The sequence below is a fragment of the Callorhinus ursinus genome, unplaced genomic scaffold (genome assembly GCF_003265705.2).
Source record: "Callorhinus ursinus isolate GAN/ISIS: 27379988/994484 unplaced genomic scaffold, GSC_fseal_2.0 scaffold6, whole genome shotgun sequence".
NCBI classification, from domain to species: domain Eukaryota; kingdom Metazoa; phylum Chordata; class Mammalia; order Carnivora; family Otariidae; genus Callorhinus; species Callorhinus ursinus.
The window spans coordinates 45,204,558-45,227,366 of NW_027397068.1; the positions used below are offsets into that span (position 1 = coordinate 45,204,558).

The 22,809-nt window shown below is 36.6% G+C and overlaps 1 protein-coding gene across 5 annotated transcripts in view; it reads right to left on the reverse strand.

Annotated features, from left to right (window-relative positions):
- Positions 1–22,809, reverse strand: part of PTPRK (protein tyrosine phosphatase receptor type K) — a 552,323-nt gene that overhangs the window by 246,301 nt on the left and 283,213 nt on the right. For all 5 annotated transcript variants that reach the window (XM_025865334.2, XM_073893909.1, XM_073893908.1 and 2 more), the window contains exon 6: positions 5,505–5,679. In XM_025865334.2, the coding sequence (XP_025721119.1) occupies positions 5,505–5,679 (175 nt within the window). The remainder of the gene's footprint in view (positions 1–5,504; positions 5,680–22,809) is intronic.

The following is a 22,809-nucleotide window of genomic DNA, read 5'->3' on the forward strand; positions in this document are numbered from 1 at the left end:
CAAATTTGAGACATTTGGTTACCCCCTCCCCCCCCCACCAACCAACTTCATGTACTTTCCTAACTATATAGGGGCAGTTGGGGAAAATGAGTGTGTTGTCAATTCATGTGTTCTTGGATTTCATTATAGTTCAGATTTTATAAAATATAGATATTTGTATCTCCCAGATAACGCCAAATTTCCTGTCAAGGTGACTAGTTTTCACAATAGAAGCAAAGAAAAGGTATCTTCAAGTCACCATTAAGAAAAAGAATCTTTATATGAATGCATAAGTCTGACAGCCATGCCCTAAAAACTAGTTAAAAATCAACAGCGTGTGGTATTAAGCAGCACGCTGACGGACTCAAGCTAGAAAGTCCATGGCCTTTAACCACCAACCAACAAAAGTATTAGTATGTCATGTTTTCCACTTCCCAAATGTCCTTGCTTCTGATATAAAAACATTAAAATGAAATATTCATACCTGATTTTTAACATTTTATACAAAAAAAGACTAGAGTAGAACACATTGGTCAAATAAAAATTATTTTTTAAATGAAAAAAAATGAAATGAAATAAATGAAATGAAACTTCATGAAATAAATGAAAAAAAAAATCATGCCAAACTTAAAGTCACCCTTACTAGTTTGTAGGAGAAGACAGGAGAAGACAGCCTGATTCAGACACTACAAAAAACAGTTGCCAGAAATCTCCATCCCATGTGTAGGTGAGGTGGCCCATGGCTCATCATCTATTCCCATTATCTTTCAGGGTCAGCCCCATCATTCTGACTTTAACTAAACAATTTTAGTTATTAATTGTTAGAGAAGTATCGATCATCTTTGCAAAAATACTGTGGCAGGTGCTGTAACAAACAAAGACAAACCAGACAGGCTCTTATGGAACAAAAATCACAAATGATTCCGATAGGAGAACTTGAAAAGTCCAAATGCAAACGCAGTGTTAGTTTGGACTTCTTTCCTTCTTGCCCGGTGTAGCGGGTAACTGGTATTGGGCAAGTGATTCCAGTAAACAGCTTGCCATTCACCAAACAGCTTGCCATTCACCAAATTCACCCACTCCACACTTCTCCTGACTAGGATAACACCTTTCTCCTGTACAACAAAATTCCAAACTGTACATCCTTCAGAATTAACTTGTACATTCTTTTAAAATACTTCCTCAGTTCCTATCTTACCTGAATAGAATTAATAACTCTCTCTGAATAACACTGCTTGTGCTCTGGAATCCCATGTACAAATGTTCTTTACTGGATAGTCCAGTTGTCTCTCCACATGCAACCATACTATTTTTGATACTTGTGGAAGGTAGTAACTTCTCTATCCCCAAGTGAATGAGTCCAAAGAAGTATGTAAGTACCCTGCTATCTGATGACTGTGAGGAGACCCTAGTTTAGGATAGAAGACAAAACTATGGACTGCAGAGAGAACTGGAAAGAACCTGGATTTTTCATGACTAAATGAACCAACCCTAAAGCCTACATCTGTACCTTCCAGGTACAAAGTCTACTGACTACCCTTATCTTTAAGCTAAGTTTTATTGTCTTACAAAGGGAAGTATCAACAACAATCCAAACCCCTTATCATTTTAAACACCAAAATTTGTTTTACAGGTCCACCTACTATGCAGAGTAAAGCTGGGGACAGACATCCACCCTACTGACTCTACAGCTAGAGGTCGCTAGTATTCACGGAGAATAGATGAAAATATTAACTGAATACTTTTTATGTCCACAGCATTTTGATGATGGCTGACAGTTGGTGGTGCTAAAATTTAAAAATCAAACCAAGAGAGACAAACAAAAACTGTGTTTTGCACATTAAATAACTTAAAATGTAACTGGAGTTTCACTGATAAAAAAATAGATAGAAAAGCATAACTAACAAATAGGAATAGAAATTGAGTGTCAGTTGCAGCAGACAGAACATTTCAGAGACCTTTACTGTGGGTCAGTTAGTCAGGAATGTAAGTGGACCCTTGATTTGTAGAGGCGGGAAAGAACGGAGAAGACTGCAAATCAGGTAAAGGATGAGAATCTATACCACAACTGAGGCTACAAAGTCAGGGCTTCCAGCTTTCAGCTTGTAAGCGCATTTCAACCTGTATTTCACATTTTTTACACTTCAATTTTGTAGAAGCAAAGAACAGAAACATCTGCTCTTCATCTCATCCTTTTTGTCAATAAAGATTGGCTTCCACAAGCTGAAGACATTATCGTTACTCAAAATGATCTGGAAGCAATGCTAAAGTCATGACAAAGTAAATTCTGTTTCAGCATACCTTTTTTTTTCTTCTTCTGGCTGTGGGAACACAGAGATCAATACTCTTCAACACGAGAATTTTGCAGTGAAATTTTCATTTGTAACGGACAGTAGTGAAAGAGCCTTAAGCATGCCCTGTCACTTTCAGTTTAGGAGAAAATGCACTAATACACTCTTACCCTTGGGTCATTTTTGACAAAAGGCAATACTATGCCAGCTCTTATTAAAGACTATTCATATCACTGCCCCAAAAATTTCCTTTAAAATTACCATCTTTTGTATCGATGTAACAGGATGTCAGCTTTAAGAAGTGCCAATGAGAGACAGGACCTGTCACCATAGTTAATTCTCAGCACTGTTTTAACACCAGGACAGCCGACCCCAAAGGGTGGGTTGTTTGGTTAAGAATATTTATTTTGTGGTTATCTAGACAAACAAGAAAATTTATTCCTTTATATTCGTTTTCAAAATAAAACAACAAGCAAAGTATTACCTGTAAGTATTAGATATATAACAACCTAAATATGCTGAAAAGAAAATAAAACTGCTAAAACGATCAAAATATGTTTCTAAATTGTTGGCAGACTCTGGATAGCAAGATTTAAAGCACCATCGTATTTTAACCCAACCATATAAGATCTGAAACAAAATGTAGGCTAAATGGCAGAACTCTAAAAAAGGAAAAGAAAAAAAGTCAAACTTCTCTATGAAATCCAAAGATTCTCTATTTATACATCTTATTGAAATACTTATTCCACAAGTAACACTCTCAGAGCAGCCATGATACATCTGTCTCCAGGTAAAGAAAACCAAGCTTTGATAAAATGATAAAATCTACTTTTTGATTCAGATAAACAAGAGAGATCTGGTAATGCCAAAACAAAACTAAAATACACAAATATAAAACAGCTCTACGAGAAAAGGAAATGTATCTTTCAAAGGGAGCACCTGGATAAAAGTTTCAACTCTGCTTTCTGCAAACTGTTGAATACACCACAAGACCACTTCCTCAAAAAAAGTGTATATATGTATATATGCGTATATATACACATCGACATACGCACACGCAGACAGACAGACACACATATAAATAACTGTATGGTATTCAAAAGCATTCTAACTGCACTATGAAAAGCCACCAGCTCTTTAAGCGCCTGCACATCAAATGCAGAGTACCATACACATCAGTGAGCATGATGACTCAAGAGCACACCCAACTTCCGGTATCCAGAGCATATTAATCACTCTGAAGACTACCCAAGGACATCTTCAGGCTTTCCAAAGTAGGCGCAGGTGAGAAAGAGGCAGGAACAGGCTCAAGAGAGATGAGAATACAACCATCTACAAACATAAAAATCATCTCTCTGACTGAACCCTGCCTGAGCACTGAACGTTAAAATACTATCCTGTTTTCTTAGTACTCAATTAACTGGGACTGTGCTTTCATGAACTTAAGCAGATGATATGAGCTGACTCTGGAGACATGAGAGAAGTCTTATTATTACAGAGTCATATCCAATCTACAAAGATAAACTTTTTAAAAAAAAAATGATCTATAGGATCTCTCAAGACAAAAAGCATTACAAACGGCTAGTGGCATTATTTAATCATGATAATGTGAGACAAAGCTGTGGTGGAAAAGAAGGAGCCCAGCCTCAGGAGTCAAGAAACACAGGGTTAAATTCTGGTTCCGTCAATTATTAGATTTTTGTGGCTCTGGGCAATTATCATATAGTCTGAATTTCAATTTTCTTCTCTCTAAAGCATTAAAGGTTAAAGTATTAAAATCAAGTAAATCTTAAAATGAAATAATGTATGTAAAAGACATTTGACGTCAAGCATTTAAAATAGATTAACTTGAATATGGATGTCTCTCATGTTCTTCCAGCCTCTGGGCCCTAACACGTGCCCTGTCCTCTGCCTGGCACTTCTGCGGGCATTTATTTCTCTTATCCCTGCCCCCACATCCACATCCCTCACCTGGACAACGGTTCTCAACCTTCAGATCCTATCTCAAACAAAGCTCACTCACAAGGACCTTGTCTTGATGTCTCAGATAAATCTCAGTTCAGGTTAGACATTCTTGTTAGGATCTCCTAAAATTGAGGAGACTTAGGTGGTTTATAATTATTTTCATTTGTGTCATTATTGATTGATGCTACAGTCTACTCAACAGATCTGTATTTCCTCTAAATTTTCACATAGGAAATAGATCCCTCATTTATTTTTTTTTTAAAGATCTTATTTATTTGAGAGAGAAAGAGAGTGAGCAAGCAAGAGAGAATGCACATGAGCCAGGGGAGGGGCAGAGAAGCAGACTCCCTGCCAAGCAGGGAGCTTAATGTGGGACTCGATCCCAGGACCCTGGGATCAGGACCTGAGCCAAAGAGAAATCATTAACGGACTCAGCCACCCAGGCACCCAATTCCTCATTTTTAAGGCTTCAGGTCACCTGCCCCCTCTCAAAGAGGTCTTCCAGATCACCCTAACAAAAATATTAATCAGTTTCTTCATAACACATATCATAATTTGATACATTTTCAATATTTTTCTATATAGTGTGCCTAATACACCTCAGTGTTGAGCTCTACGTGGTCAGGGACTTTGTATTTTATTTACAACTTTATCTCCACAAACTGGGACAGTGTATATATTTGGTGTATATGTTTCATAATATCAGGGACCCAGTAAATTTTGAATGAATTTAACACACATTGTGCACTTGTACTTCTCAAGCTAAGCTATAGCAAGGCCACTTAGCATGTCTAACTTTCTAAGATCCTCTGGGGGCCAGAACTGGTGAACATCCACCACTACTGGGTTTTGATACCGTTAACCTTTACAGATCTCCATGGGGATAGAAACTCTGACCTTGACCTCATGGCCACAATGCTTTGAAGAACAAAAGTGGTATCTGTGGAGCTATTTTAAACAGGAAAAGCAAGTCTAAAATTAAAATGCAAAACTAGATGGTGGCAAAATGGAATAAAGTGTTCTACACGGTTAGCCCTATTAGAGCTTTTTAAAATACATTCCTTTCTATGGAAAACACTTGTTGAAACCTTGTTCGACACGTGTACAACAGTCTTATTTTACTTTGAGACATTAGCAGAACCTTTATATGATATAATTTTTCAGTGACTTGCGATGAAGAGCAGCAGGTTTAAAAATCAATCAAAATATCTACAAGGTTGCTTTGTTCTAACCAAGCCAAGCAATTTCACGAAGTGAAAGCAACTTTACCTCTTACAATAAGTTGAGCGAAATTGGACACACCGGAGCCTCGTTCTGACTGCGTTACACAGCGATACAAATCCTGGTCAGTTTTTGTCACTTCCTGCAATCTAAAGGAAGCAGCAAATCTTCTGTGATTGATATTCTTAGTCTGGGCTACTGGTATATCTTCTCCATTTCGTCTCTGCAAGCAGAAACCAATCTTTAAAAAACAGGTTCTTAACATTTCCATAAATCTAAAGCATCTTAGCAACCGATATCTGTAATAAATTATTCTTGTTCCTAAATTAGGAGGAAAATGTCTATGTAGCCCCACAAATCTTTTCCATTGTCATTCAACCCAAAAAAAGCATGGAAATAAACACTGGTATTCTTTAGGGGTATAGCACTGACATTATACATTACTACTATTTTCCATAAAATTGTTACTGGCTCAGAGCATATGAATTAACAGAACAGTTAATGTCCCCACGGCACATAATTCCTTTTCCCAGCTTCTTTTAGCCCTTATTCTATACAGCATGTGCTATATAATAGGTTTGTCCCCATAAGAAGACCAAGACCATGCCCAATGCATCCTTTGTATCCTAAAAGTGTAGCATGTGACCAGCCACAGAATGACAATAAAATACTGATGGATAATTTAGAGTCAAACCAAAATCTGTACTCTTTGCAAACTTATCTCTTTGGCATTAATGACAGCCAATTTATACCGTTTAAGAGAAGTAATCAAAAGGACCTAAATGTTAATAGCATATATGTCAACTTTCAAAATGAAATACTGAAAAGCATATTTATGACATCAGGGTACCTCACACAAGACCAGTAAGTATAAGCTATAAAGGAAATGGTTGAAAAATTCAACTATAATAAAATTTATTAACTTCTATATGTTGAAAGACATCATAAATAAAGTGAAAAAGAAAAGCTACGAACTGTGATAAGATATTTGTCATGGAAATAATCCATCAAAAGATAAATAGCCAGGTTATGTAAAGATCTTCTACAGTTCAATAAGAAAAAAGACAAACAACCCTATCAAAAAGTGGACAGGCTATAAAAAGAGAAAATGTATATGTCTAATAACCATGAAAAGAAATCCTCAACCTTAATTTTAAAACGTCTGTATGTCAAAGACAGCACAAAGGGCAAAAGAAAAGTCATAACTATGAGAAAGAACCGGTCATGATCCTCAACCTCAACTCTTGTTGGTGAAATGCTAAGTATCCTGGTATCCTTTCATACTACTTAAAGATCATCTCATACTACTAGATGTGGGAAACAAAAGCCCTAAAATTACAAATGGAAGTATAAAATATTACAGTCATTTTAGAAGATAATTTGTTACTATCTAGTAAATCTGAAGATGTATATACCCTAGCACCCAAAAGTTCACTTCTATGTTTCTACATCTGAATGAATCACTTTTGCATATGTGATCAAAGAGATAATGTACAAGAATGCTGAACTCAGAATCATTTCAATATAAGAACAGTTCAATGGGAAAGATCCAAATTTTCCTGAATAGACTGAGATTTGGCCATCCAACAAAATACAGTGTAAAAGTTTATGCAAATTAAGACCAGCAGTGTGCTGGTAAAATGCTGAACAACTCGTTCCTAACCAAAAATATAAAGTGTTGATTTGTATCATGTTTCAATTTCTGTGGTGTAAATACTCCCACTATGGCCACTTTCCCATTACCAATGTAATATCGTTTGGCTCCTAAAATTACTGAAAAATTAGCAATAGCAATCACAACCAGCTCCATTATTCCGCTGATGTGAAATACATGTATACATGTTAAAACCTCAAATAAAATTCCTTAAAAAAAATTAGTGTATGTAATAAAAATGCAAAATGTCAACTTCTTTTAAATTTGGTGGGTACATTAGTGATCATCTTATTGTTTCCTATGATTTTTTCATGGCTGAAGCACTTTGTATTTTTTAAAAGAGTAAATAATAAAAGGATCATTCTACTACTTTAGTAACTTTAAATCCTAAAATCCACTGTATCTGTAATCTCTTTTCACCACATCTGAAATGATGTATCTGTGCGTACTATGTAGTATATATGCATGTATGGGTATGTATACGCATACATATATACCTAAGGACACAAAGTCCCAACTATGATTTTACTGTATTTTATTCCTTCAGCATTTTTTTTAAAGATTTTATTTATTTATTTTGACAGAGAGAGAGAGAGAGAGACAGCAAGAGAGGGAACACAAGCAGGGGGAGTGGGAGAGGGAGAAGCAGAATTCCCGCGGAGCAGGGAGCCCAATGACCTGGGGTTCGATCCCTGGGCCTCTATTCCAGGCCCCTGGGATCATGACCTGACCCTAAGGCCGACTCTTAAGAACTGAGCCACCCAGGCGCCCCTTATTCATTCAGCTTTTTGTTAACTCTTTCCTTACCCACCTATTCCATGATTTTTGCACCAAGATCTCTGATCATTCTCCTGGATAATAATGAAGACAAAATGCTTATATTGTATTTTCTCTTCATTAAGCATATAAGCAAATGCTTATATATGCAGCTTATATTTAGAAGTCTTAAGATAAAAATCCATTAAATCAAGTCTAGATTCTTTTTCCCTGCGAACCAAACAAAAACCCATTACATATGCAAATTTCAGGCTGCCCTTTTTTCAATGATTACATCATTTGATACAATCTTTCTAACTGGAAGGCACTCTTTATACCTGTACATCTCTCACTTCCTCTTCCTCTAACTTATCCCTCCAGTGTTGGCCTCAACCTTCCACCACCTTCCTCTCTGCCATTTATATTTCTCAGCTCTTCTGCAAGACCAGCCAAGGCCCTTGGCCACCCTCCTTCTGAATTACCTTGTGTGTGCACACACACACCCACGTCTTTTAACTCCATGCCTTTCAAAAGCCCATCTTCTCTTATGAAGAGATTCTCTCTCTCAGTCATCATTATTTCATCTTTCCATCTTAATTGCCATTCATCTCACGATACCACCTTCTCCAAACTTTTCTTTAACGGAGGGCATATTTTCTTCTCTGGTCTTACTCTCCTTTAGGAAAGGCCACCATTATCCAGTTCGTCCCTTGCGGACCTACATTCCTCTACAATCCCACTCACCAACCTCTCAACTTCTGGAATTCCCAGCATGCCCAAGTATCATTCCCATCACAGTGATCTACCAGGCAAAAGTGTTCTCTCCAGCGTAGTCCTGTGAATATTCTCAGCGATCCCCAAACTCACCCTGGCCTCAGTGATGCCCAACAGCCTCTTTTACGACCTTAGAATATCCAAGTTCCCATGCTATGACGGTTTCCTCTAGAACCACAGCTAACCATGTGATTCTCCCATTTCTTTAACTCTCTGCATTTTTTTTATTATGTTAGTCACCATACATTACATCATTAGTTTTTGATGTAGTGTTCCATGATTCATTGTTTGCGTATAACACCCAGTGCTCCATTCAGTACGTGCCCTCCTTAATACCCATCACCAGGCTAACCCGTCCCCCCACCCCCCTCCCCTCTAAAACCCTCAGTTTGTTTCTCAGAGTCCACAGTCTCTCATGGTTCGTCTCCCCCTCTGATTTCCCCCCCTTCATTTTTCCCTTCCTGCATTTTCAATGAGACCTCACTTGACCCTTACATTACAACCAGCCATCAAAGCCTCAATGACTGGCTTTTCTATCTTGAATCTCTTCTAATATATTCACTCTCTCTATATATGTGTGTGTGTGTGTGTGTGTGTGTGTATGATATGATATGAGAAGTGGGGAAATCTCTATATATCTCTCCCTATAAAAGTTACTATGTATCTATATAGTATATATAGATATACATAAGGGAGAGAAAGATATCTCCCCCACTTCTCATATCATATCATATATAGATAGATACAGATATAGATATATATATTTTTTCCCTCTTGGTATACTGAAATCACCCTAAAGGGAGGGTTTCAAGTCTTATTACATACATATTTTTCTTCCCTGCCATCATATATATTATCTCTATTTATTGAGTTGCTCAAGTTCTTGGTTAAAATGAATAAATTCACTGCTGTTTTTAGAGACAAGAATCATGTAAGCCCTCCTTAGGCTTTTGTAAATTATTATAACAAAACATACTAATCATTAATTAAAAGTAATAATAAAGGGAAGCTACATAAACATAGAATCTCAAAGGCATCTGGAGATCACTTATGCTAAGCTATTTCTGAACAATACCTCAACTTAAAAGACATTGAGGGGCCTGCTTAAGGAGATCCAGGAGTACACAAAGGTGATTACATTACATTATGTTTGTATTTGTATTTAGTAATATGCTAACATAAGCACAAAATATATATGCTTATATAGGATATACATTGTTTATATAATTAAAGAGCACAGTCGACATACATGCTATTTTTTTTTTAAGATTTTATTTATTTGACAGAGAGAGACACAGCGAGAGAGGGAACACAAGCAGGAGGAGTGGGAGAGGGAGAAGCAAGCTTCCTGCAGAGCAGGGAGCCCGATGCGGGGCTCCATCCCAGGACCCTGGGATCATGACCTGAGCCGAAGGCAGACGCTTAACAACTGAGCCACCCAGGCGCTCCCGACATACATGCTATTTATCCCTTGAAATAACAATAACCATTCATCATACCATTACACCCTCATAATATTCAGGCTTATCTTCAATAATCATTTAGTAAGTGCCTCCACCATGTACCTGATCGTATATAGGCTATTATCTTGGTTCTGTCACTGCTATCTCACAAAAACCTATGTGACAGTTATTTCCACTTAAAGATGATAAAATCAGGATTCAGAAAGGTTAGAAATGTGATATGTAGCCTGTTAGTAGCAGGATTAAAACTCTAAACCAGGTTTAATGACACAAAATCCAGCAGTATTTCCTCTAAACTAAGCCAAAGTTGCTTTTTTTTCCCATTTATATTATAGGTCCAGTCCAATGAATTGATTATTTGTTGTAAAGCCTTCGCCTTTGTACCAAAGAGAAATATAATCTACTCTACTAGACATTGCATTATTTACTCAGCTTCCAGTAATGCATTATAGTTAAAAGTAGCAAATGATGACATGTACATTTCAGAAGTAAAAATAATAACTTTTCCTTTATAATCCAAAATAATAGTCTTTGCCTGACTAGAAGCTATCAATTTAGCAGAGTGGGCGGCACTATGAAGGAAGAAAGAAGTCATGTTAAATTTCTCCCTTACACAGCAGTGTTTGCATATAGTTTTCTGCTTTTACATTCTTCAGCTCCAGGCTCTTTATCCTGCTTTGAGTTTTTTATATGATTTTGCCACTGTAAATATCCCCAACTCTGAGAAATACTGAGAAATGAACCACAAAAATTATATGATCCAAGGATTATAACCTAACACTGCCTTTTTCACTCCCCCACTTCTCATAGCCTCACCATGTTTTCTAATTTGCTGTGTCTCCATACAGGTTGCTGAGACTTGTCATTAGAGTCTCTGAGTTATTACTCCTCTATTTAAGTAAGCTCCCTCATGCAGGCCATATGCAGTGTTTATTTGACAAGTTCGGTACCCGGCTTAAAGTAGTGCAGTGATAATATTGGTTAATTTTCAACATCTATAATACCCAGGTTATTAATCAAAGCCCTTGCTGATCTACAGACCAGCAGCATCAGAATCACCTGTCAAATTGTTACAAAGCCTAAGTCTAGAGATCACTGTAGACCTACTGAATCAAAATCTACATTTTCACAAGATCCCTAGGTTATGCATCAAGACATTACAGCTTGAGACACACTGGTAGAAAACAATCATGGAAGTCCTATTCTTAATCATAGTGAAAGTTATAAAAATGGGTGGGTACCCTGACTCTGGCCAATGAGATTCGACAAAAACAGGCCCAATTCCCTTCCAGAAAGGCTTTCACACTTCTAGAGAAGACACAGTGGGTCCTCTTTTCTTTTTCTCCATGTTATGCCTAAAACTAGAAGAGCGGCCTTGTCGATGTGAAAGAACCCAATGTGAGGGAAAGGTGGACACATAGAGGACGGCACATCAGGGAGGAAGACACAATCAGGTTCTTCATCAAGTGTCTGAAATGGTATCAACAACTCCTAGAGCCCCTTTCTTTCTCGGACTTCCTGTTAAGGGACATAAAACACTTGGTTTTATATTACTTTCAGCTTGAACTCCTAAAAGTTAATATAGTACAGTTAAAATATGATACAGTTTATCTCAGCTTTTCTTTTCAAAGCTTGAGTAATAGAATTAATCCAACTTAATTTAAAATTAAATAATGTGGCTCTTAGAATACTTGCAGGGATTATTTCACTCTGTTGACTTGAAGAAAATATTAAATTACATTTATCGGTTTATTTATTTTTCACTGCCTTTCTCGGGCACATGATGATATATGATCCCTCCATCCTCTTGGAGTCAGAGAAACTGTTAAGAGACTGTTTCCCTACATTTGATATTTAGGTTCCTGTTGAATATATTAAGAGGACTAACAGAATGGCATATGATTTGTCAGTACTTGCCCTTTTGTCCAAAACTAAACCCAAAGTAAATTTGCACAATATAATTAAGTAAGGTTGAAGTAAATCATACAACAATCCAGCCAAATTAATGCCAAGGAACTGAGGATTCCTTACCAGGGCTTGTCTACCATATGAATGTTTTTTTTCTTTCTCATGAGCTATTATTATTATTACTGAACAATTAAACCAAGAATTTTAGAAACACAAAATGTTTTATGGCAAAATTAAAGGCTTAGAAATCTAGACATTTCTAAAATTAGAAACATCTTACTGATTTGAGAAAAGCACTTATTTATATCCACTAGAAATTATTATATTTATTTCAACAGATTAAGCATTTAATAAGAACATAGTGTTCTTTGAGGAAAATTACACTAAAATGACAATACTAAGTTGGTCAACACATTTACTATTTGGCAATGAAAGGACTGAACAAGCTGAATGATATTTGACACAGAAAAAGAAAGAGAGGTGGCAAAAATAATTCTGATTAAAAAGCAGAGTAAAAATGTGCTGGGGATAACAGATTATGAGAATCGATCATTACCCAAGTGTAAAAAATGTAAATTCAGCTATTAAACAAGAAAAAGAGTTTTAACCTACAGAGCATAGGTGTCTCCGCAGTGTTGTAGGTACAAGGAGTGACACAGAGAGCATGAAAAAGTGGACTGAACTGCACCTGATGGAGGATGATACCTAGGTTCCAGTCCTGAAACAACCATTTAGTAGCTTCACAGTTCTCATTATTTCTCACATCTCCACCTTTTTATTTAAAACTGGGGTTATCTATTTGTACCTGCTATGCAACAAAGATGCTGAGAATATTAATGAGACTAACTGTATAAAAGTTCTCATTGCAAATCCTGGTAACAGCAATATAATGAAGATAATAATCAACACAATATATAAGCAAATAAAAGTTATTAACTGTGATGGTCTTTTGATAATTCAACTTGTCTACACTACAGTCCCAAGTTATTCAATCAAACTAGGTGTCCCTGTAAAGGGATTCTGAAGATGGAATTGAAGTCTATAACCAATTGACACTAAGTAAGGGAGATTATCCTAGATAATCTGGGTGGACTTGATTCAATTAGTTAAAATGTTTTAAAATCAGAGCTGAGGCTCCCCTGAAGTTGAAGAAATTCCACCTATAAACAGCAACTTGAATTTGTGCCTGAATACAGAAGCCTGCCCCTCCCAAGGGTTTGAGCTGCAGACTTCAGACTTGCCTAGCCAGCCCCACAATCACATAAACCAGTTCCTTGCAGTAAATCCTTTTAGGAATAAAAGAAAGGGTGTGTGTGTGTGTGTGTGTACACACATATACATATGCTTTTCACGTTTGAACACTGACAGATACTTGATTTTGTTACCAGAAATGCTTCTAGAAGAACAGATTTTTTAAAGCTGAGTTTTCTGATCTGCTTTGGTTCTGGGTTTTCTAGAATTGGTTCTCTAAATCTGGTTAGATTTTATAGGCAATAGCAACTCTATTGCCAGTAGTAAAAGAGACATTTTTAGTCCATAGTATGATGTAGTAAAGAGATGCAAAATATTACCATTAGATATTCCTAATCAAATACCTATAGAAGGTAAAGTTCTGGGTGACTGTGCATTTGTGACCTTAGAAAATTTTAGACAAACTGAGGAATATAAATAATAGTATTGGCTGGTTGTATCAAATTGCACTGGAGAAAATAAGGAATATAAAGCATGTGAGTTTACAATGATAAACCTATGCCATTCATAGTAAGAGGAAAATTAGGTAGAGCAAAGAGACCAATACAATTAAAGCATTACACTTCAGGGATTCTGGCAACTTGGTGGCAGTGGGATAATTTTTCAGTCTTTCTGAATCTGACACATAAAAACAGACAGAACAACAAGAGAAAGTAAGGAAAGAAAAGGCCCAGACAGAGTAGAGATGAGAACAAAATCAAGAAATCCGAGAAAGCAAGTGGCCATATTTTTAAACATAACTCACAGGAACAAAAGACGATTCTTGAAATCAGAAAAGTTTTCCTGAACTCCACATCCCATTTTAAAATTTCAAGACAATATATTTCACATAAAAATGAACAACTTAAAAGTATAAGGTCAAGTCCAACATAAAGTTATTATAAGTTTAAAACAGAATAAAGAGCAGAGTATAAACCCCAGAGTCTCTGAAAGTAAGCCAGGAAAATATGCCCATAAAACAGATCAAAACTGAAACCTAATATTTCAAGCTATACTAAAACATATTAAGAAAATGATTCATGACATGAAAGAATAATATAAATTTGAATTAATAAAACTCATAAATAAGATGACAGAACTCAGGAAACATTAGAAATGAAAGAAAAAAGTCATTTCAGAAGTATGATTAACTAGTGTAAATAAAATCAACAGATGATGTCTTAAGCAAAACAGAATGTGGGGGGAAAAAGAGACTTTTAATTTAAAACAAAGAGAAGAAAAAGGAGATTCCAGAGATAGTGACTATTAATGATGAAACGCAAAGAAGATCAAACATAGAGATAACACAAGTCCATACAGAAGCAAGGAAACAAAAAAAGTACTTAAATAATAACTAAAAGCACCTTCTGAAAATTAAAAAAAAAAAAGTTTTAAAAATACACAAAGGAAGAACACACCACATACCTGAGAAGCATAGCCTAGAATGACCCACAGTGATACATATTCTGATAAAATTAGAATCTTTAAAAAAAAAAAAAGGAAAAAATCCTTAGATTATCTAGAAAAAGCAGAGGGATGACTTATGAGGAAACAAATATTATCAGACTTTGATAGCAAGGCTTTATGCCAGAATGAAATGAAGTAGCATATTAAAGTTATTCAGGAAAGAAAATGTGAACAAAGGACTTTATATCCTGCAAAACTGACCTAAGAAGGGCCCAGGGGCGCCTGGGTGGCTCAGTTGGGTAAGCATCCGACTCTCGATTTCAACTCAGGTCATAATCTCAGAGCTGTGAGATCGAGCTCTGTGTCGGGGTTCACGCGGTGTGGAGTCCGCTTGAGATTCTCTCCTCCCTCTATCCCTCCCCCTGCTCATGCTCGCTCTCTCTCCCTCTCTCTCTCTCTCAAATAAATAAAATCTTAAAAAAAGGATCAAGGGTACAAAAAAAATCAAGTGCACATATAAACTATTATCAACATCCAAGAACTCAGGGAATATTAATTCTATGTGCTAATTCAATGAACACTCTACCAGAAAATGACTTTTAAACAACCAAAGTTACTGGGAAGATAAGAGATATAAACTGATAGTTATCACTAAAAACATAGTTGCCTGCAGAACTAAGTAAATAAGGGCTATATGAGAGAGAGTATAGTATGCAATAGTCATATGCTATGAGTTACATGGTACAAGTATTCAAAATGACATCAGATTTTAAAAATGAGGCATTATGGAGTATTCTAATTCTCTCTTCTCCTGTGTTATTGAGACCCAAGAATAGTAGCATGGAGAAAAGAACCCGTAGCTTGACAAGCTGTAATAGAGAAAACATTAACTGAAAATCTTTAGGCTTGAAGTTGAAATATAAATAAGAACTCATAGATATTTTATCTTTAAATATGCATTTTCCCTTAGTTCTGTTCACTGAAAAGGTCTAACAAAATGAGTACCCTTCAGAAACCACATCATGGTCCTGAAATACAATTTCTCTCTAAACCAAACCAGCACACCAGGTCTAGAGAAGAAAATGTAGGAAATGATGATGGAGCACCTCACAATATCAGATGGCAGGAAACTACCAAAAACTACTGAAGTCGTATCAAAAGAACTCTGGAGTCAACCTGAAGAGGTTTTCTCACTAGCCAAAGATGGGTCCGTTTGAGTTTTAATAGTAGTAATAATAGTAATAATTACAACAAACTGAAGTCAATTAAACATGTTTAAGTCCACGAGTTCATAAGAAGAAGAATCAGTCACCTTTGGAGAATGGTAAGGAATCAACTCATTATATTGACAACTAATAACTAAAGCAAAGATTTGAGCATTTATCTTCCCTTTCCCTAATGAAGTATGTCACTGGGTGGTGAAAGGTAGATGAGAAGTATCTCTTCTTTAACTGAATTAGAGTATCACAATTTACAGCCTGCACAATGAATATAGGCATTAAGCATCAATGGCTATCAAGACCTCAAAAAGAGAGAGAGAGAGACATTTTGTGCCTCCTGTAATCATACCAGGCACCACCTCCAGCACTGTCAAAGGATCAAACTTGACTCTGGATGTGGCTGCCAATTTACAGAAAAATTCAGAATGTGTTGAATCAAAGAGGGCATTTGTATGCAATTGGTAAAATGCAGACAGTGCAAAACTACCAGTCAGCAGTCTGGGTTCCTCCTCAATAGACAAACTGTGAGGAAAAGAAAGGGAGACAGAGGAAAAACCCACAGATTAAAAGAGACTTTAAAAAACTTATTTTAATTAGACAAGACTAATTTAGAGCATTTAGGAATATATGTGTAAGTGGGGGAAAAAACTATGCAAAAACAAAGAAGGGCTAAAAGTTATGAAAACCATTACTTGCAGAGGTAGGGAGCTGGCTCAGGTGTGGCTGGGACTGAGCCCTCAGAAGGAGCCCATAGGCTGGCTGGCAAAGTCCCTTTCTTGTCCTGTGTGGTGTGTACCTTATGAAAATTCATCCGTAGTTCTTATTTTGTGTGATTTTCTATGTTTTGTCGTATAATAAAATGATTTTATAAATATTAGATCTTTATATTCAGATTGCTTTTCATAACGAAGAAACCCAGCCTGCTACCAGAGCCTCCACATTGTACACTGATTGCAGGAAGTCAGTGGAAAGTTGTAAAGTGTTGGATGTGACACACTTAGAAAACACACCGAAGGGCAGCTTTAGGAACAAGAGAAGAGTGCATTATTCTTGCACAGAAAAAGCAGTAAATTGTTATTTATAGATATCGATAGGAAGAAATCCTTGAGATTCTATGACTGCCGAGCTTTCGGTTATGCTCCAGGGATAGATAAGTAAGATAAAGTATTTTCCACACATTATTCATTTATAATCAATTATGTAATCTGCAGACAACAAACCCAAGAGTTTATAAATTATTGAAGATGGAAAAGAATGCACTCTATCTTCAAGGCATTGAACTCTTTATGGCAGAAAGCCACAGAAAGCCAACTAAAATGACCTCAGGGATACTTAACAATCCTAAAAATTAAATATGATTAAATTTTCTGATGATCACCATTTACATACATATACACCCAAAATGCCGAAAATAAAAGATAAACATTACAATCCATGATACTTGGTCAATGATTCTGCTTCAAGATCAATAGCCCATAACTCTTTGTATGAAGCCAGGAAGGAAGAATATAATGCCCTGAACTCAAATAAACCAATGCCCTGAGGAAAAGCAGCAGACTGCCAAGAGTGATACCTTAGCTACCAAATGGTACATGGTCTCTTAAGTGAAACAGAAATAACTGTAAATCAGCATATACACAGAAAAAAAAATCACTACTGCTTAAAGTAAGAATAGAAAGAGACAATTAGAATTAAATAGCAGGCTAGTGTTTATCTATTAGTTGACAAGAAATCAGAGAAGCACCAGAGACATGGTTAACACTGCCCTCAGACATTACTCCCGTTCTGCGAGCTGCAAGGTACAAAAGAAGCCAAGGCTAAAAGCACCAGTAGCCTTCCAGTAGATATCAGAACCACCTACAAGCTTCAAACTGTCTTGGCAATCTTTTATTAAAGCTCAAAAGAGGGGCGCCTGGGTGGCTCAGTCGGTTAAGTGTCTGACTTTGGCTCAAGTCATGATCCCATGGTCCTGGGATCGAGCCCCACATCGGGCACCCTCTCCCTCTGCCTGCCGCTCCCCCTGCTTGTGCTCTCTCTCTCTCTCTCTGTGTCAAATAAATAAAATAAAATCTTAAAAAAAATAATAAAGCTTAAAAGAGCCAAAAGGAATGGGGAATGTCCCCTCACCTTTCATTCCTATCTAGGATAACTTATACGCAATTATGAAGATAGAAAGAAAGAAAGAAAAAAAAAGGAAACAGATGGGTCTAACAGACAAATCAGTCCCAAGACAGAAAACGAGAAAACACATTCACTGACTGGCTTTAAAAAATAAACTTTTGAGGAAATTTGGAAAGCTGACTTGATCATTTCACTCACATCCTCCCCAATTCTGTCAACTGGTACTTCTTTCATCTGTCCCTCTCCTTCACTACTCAGGTATTTTTCGGTTCCACCAGCACCGGCCAATCCCAAGCCCTTACTACTTGAAATCTGCACTGCTAACAGCAGCTTCTTTCTGGCGTATGTCTTCATCATGGCCTAGTCCCAACCCTACCAAAACCTGTATCTACCTCCGCTTCTCACCGCGAACCTTCCACTTTAATAGGACCCTTCTCCTGACGTTCCTACCGCACCCGCACACGCACTAACCTGCAGCGATAACCATGCTCACGTATCATTTCTATTCATGTCCTACAGATCCTTCAAAGACTCAATCAAATCTTCCTTAATGATTTCACCGAACAGTCCAGACGATGCGGGCCTCTCTCAACTCTGAAATAGTATAGTGCTTAGCTTCTATGTTGTCTTTTCTTACTCAGTTACAGAGGCATTTCTCAGGGCTGAAAGGATCTTAAAATGTATTCAGCCTCATGCTTAAACATCTTCTACAGCTCTCACAAGTGCTTATCCAGATTATGCTCGGATACTTCCACTAATTGTAGTTTTACTACCTCCTGGAATAGCTCATACTAAGTTTCAACAGCCCTACAATTACAAAGTTCTTCCTTATAATCAGCTTATATCCCTCACCATAGAGCTTCAAACTATTAGTGAGTATTGTACTTTAGAATCTATACAGAACAAATTAAATCCCTCTTGAATATTCCCAAGAATCTAAGATTTTATGAAGTTTATCTGCTCTCCCATGAATCTCAAGATATATTTACACCATGTCGCTTTAGCCATTCTGACATCACGTCTTCAACTTTATTCACTGTTCTAGTAATTTTTATTCACTATCCTAGTAATTATATACTGCCTTTTCTTATTCTAATATTTTAGATATGTGTCAGCCACCCTTAGGGCCAATGACTTAGAAAATGTCAGGACCTTCATCAAGTCTGGACAGTAGGAAAATTTTCACTATAATTCATTACTTTTTTCTTTTCTTTTCTTTACATGGTATCCAATATAAGCTAATCACATATTACATGTTTAGTCAATTAGGTTTTGAAATATTCCTCTCAAATTAGTTTTCAATGAATTGCCCACCATAAACTTCGTCTTTTAGGCACAGATCAATTTCTTCTAAGAATTCTCCTTCATTATAATAAATGCAAAATTACCAGATTTTTTTTTCTCAAAAGGAAATCCTATCGGGTATAGTAACATCTCTTGTTGAAATGAAATATGCTACAAACATCCAGGCACTTCGTATAAACAGGCACAGAAAAATACCATAGCGTGGAAGCATCAGAGGGAGCTCTGTAAGCGATGACTGTGCGGCATTTGAAATAGAGTAGTGATAGGTTTCATCAGCGAAAATTTTTATACTTTTGAATTAACTCATTTTGTAAAATACCATGCTTCTGATTTCCACTGCTTCCATGATGATATTCACATTACATCTCCCTGGATAGACAAAAACACTGTATGCCCAGAAGTTTCAGACCAACCATTTTCATTGATCCTCAGCTGACAACAATTGGTACTGCAAGAGGTCAGCCTCTCTTTGGTTGTTTTTTTTTAGAGCAATTTGCATTTCATTTTACTAATTTTACTCTCCAATTATTACTCTCAATCTATTGCTTGAATTATCTATTGCTCCATAAGGAATGACATTTACTTGGGCTGAGAAACTAGCTGCATCATACTACATTAGTGTGATGAACCTCACCAAGTGCAAAGTGATGGTTGACTTTCCTGTTTTGGCAGGCCCACTGAGGAGGCATAGGGCCAGCACCTGCGGCAACTGCTGACAGATTGGCCCAACTGCCACGGCTTTGATGGCAATCTGCATAGGATTACCAGTCACACATTAAACAGCCTCATTTCAATTCACCAAAACAAATGGTGTCACCAAATCTACCCACACAATTCCCTACTTTCAATAACTCCACTGTTGAATTTCTCTGTCCAATCCAATGATGCATGCCCGCCAAGCTCTGTGATGATGGATGGAGTCACTAGCATTTTAGTTTCTATACTGAACCTGAAGCCAAAACATATGGTCAGACAGATGTTCCAGCAGTGGGCTCTATTTGATTTGCCATGTAGGTGTCCACTTATACTGGATCTTCATAAAAGAATACTAAGTCATAAATTACAGTCCAACCTTGTTTCAACTTTTACATCCTCAGAATTTATAACATGTTCTGATAACAGAACACTCAGAACATGCTTTATTCTGTATTTCATCATAGACTACTGATTAAAAATTACCCTTGAACCTAATCAAATAACTTCAAATGGACAAGATGGACATAATGCAGCTTAATGTTTACAGGCTATTATCATCTGTGGCTTGATTAGTAATGCCAGAATGTACCACATACTCACTTTGCCTCATTCACTATTGAGGTAAACTATATATACAGCAAATTGGATCGAACTTAACTTCTAACAAATGTATATGCACCCATGGACCCAGCACCCCAATAAATATATATGACATTTACAATACCTCTGAAAGTTTCCCCTGCCCACTTCCAGTCCCTCCTCATCACCCACAGTCAAATACTGTTCTGATTTCTATCACATTAAATTAGTTTTGTTTTTTCCGGTACTTAATGTAAACGTAACCATACAGTATGCACTCTTTTCTATCTTTCCCCTTTCTGAAAACATACTATCGCTGACAGTTATCCACATTGGTAACTCATTCTTTGTTGTAACATTCCATTGCTTGAATGAACCACACATTGTCTACTCCTTCCTGTTAACGGACTTCGGGGTTCTTTACGATTATTGGTTATTATGAATAAAGCTGTTATAAACATTCTTACACAAGTCATTTTGTGAACACATGTCTTTATTTCTCTTGTATAAATACTTGGGAGGGGTACTGTTGTGTTATGTTAGCTATTTCCTTATATATTCACTCTTTGCCGCCATCACTTCTTTCTTGATATCAGTTAGCACTGCAATAAAAGGACATGACTAACATTTGTAACCTACAAAAATGTATAATCTAATTTTTTCTCTTTCCTGTGAGAAAAATTATCTGATGTTTCTAAAAAATATAATCCGATTTTTATTTTATTTCAATATAAATTGTACATTAAAATTTCATTTGTGATCTTATTTCCTATAATCTGTGTTTTACCATAAGCCTTAAGTTATGATCCACAAATTCCCTACCACTGAGGGTTCCTTGGAAACACAAAACAGCATACGTCTAAAACTTGCTGGAAGCCCCAAAAAACATCTGTTCATGTGGGAAAAAACTGCACATCGTAACCTGACAACAAATATTGTGTTTATATGTGGAATGCACGCTACCATTGAGTTTTATGATTGAAAAGGAATTTGGTAATTCTCTACAAGCGACTAAAGTCTTTAAGTCCTTTTTCCAACATGAATGAACTTCATAACATCATTTTAAGCTATGGTCCAGAAAATCTCACAATTTTACCATATTGATAGCTTGTTGACACTAAATGACTTCTAGAAACAGTCATCCATGTTGTTTTATGCATCAGTAGTTTACTGAGCATGTACAAGGAGGTTAATCTGGGTAATGTATTTTGTCATTGTTCTCTAAATGTCTAGAGTGAATGACCTAATTCTAAGACTCTGTAATTATATAATCTGAGATCTTACAGGAAAGAACACTCCCTAAAGACACATCCAGAACCACTATGATATATACCTTATGAATTATCCTAGATTAGCTCAGGTAACTCAAGTGTTTGCTTTTGTGTGTTCTATTTTTTAATTTACCTATTAATTTGTATGTCATTTTGAACGATAAAAAATGACTGACATATCAATTGTAAGCTAAAGACAATGTACAAGTGAGAGATTTATTTTTTAAATGTAGTTCCAGGGGTGCCTGGGTGGCTCAGTCGTTACACGTCTGCCTTTGACTCAGGTCATGATCCCAGGGTCCTGGGATGGAGCCCCACATCGGGCTCCCTGCTCAGTGGGGAGCCTGCTTCCTCTCCCACTCCCCCTACTTGTGTTCCCTCCCTCGCTGTATCTCTCTCTGTCAAATAAATAAATAAAATATTTAAAAATAAAAGATAAATGTATTTCCATACATAAATGATTTTATTTATTTATTTATTATTTATTTATTTATGAGAGAGAGAAAGAGGGGGGCAAGGGAGTGACAGAGGGAGAGAATCCTCAAGCAGACTCCTCACTGAGCACAGAGCTAGAATGGGCTCAATCTCACATCCCTGAGATCATGACCTGAGCCAAAACCAAGAGTCAGATGCTTAAATGACTGAACCACCCAAGCGCCCCTCCATACATAAATTATTTTAAATGTCAAATGCTATCAGGTATTAGGGTTTAAACATTTGTACTATATCATTTTTCCTTTAAAACAGAAAGTTGGATGCTTTTCTATTTTGGGGGTTTTTACCCCATATTTAAACATTTATCAATTGACACTTAATACTATATAATGTAAGTGATTTGAAAAACATAAAAAGTCAATCACTATTTTTAATGACACCTACCATCCATGGCAAGTATAACAGCTACTCCGTTATCCCATTACTTCTGTGACAGGATGCAGTGACCTTTCATTCTGAGTTGCTTCCAATACA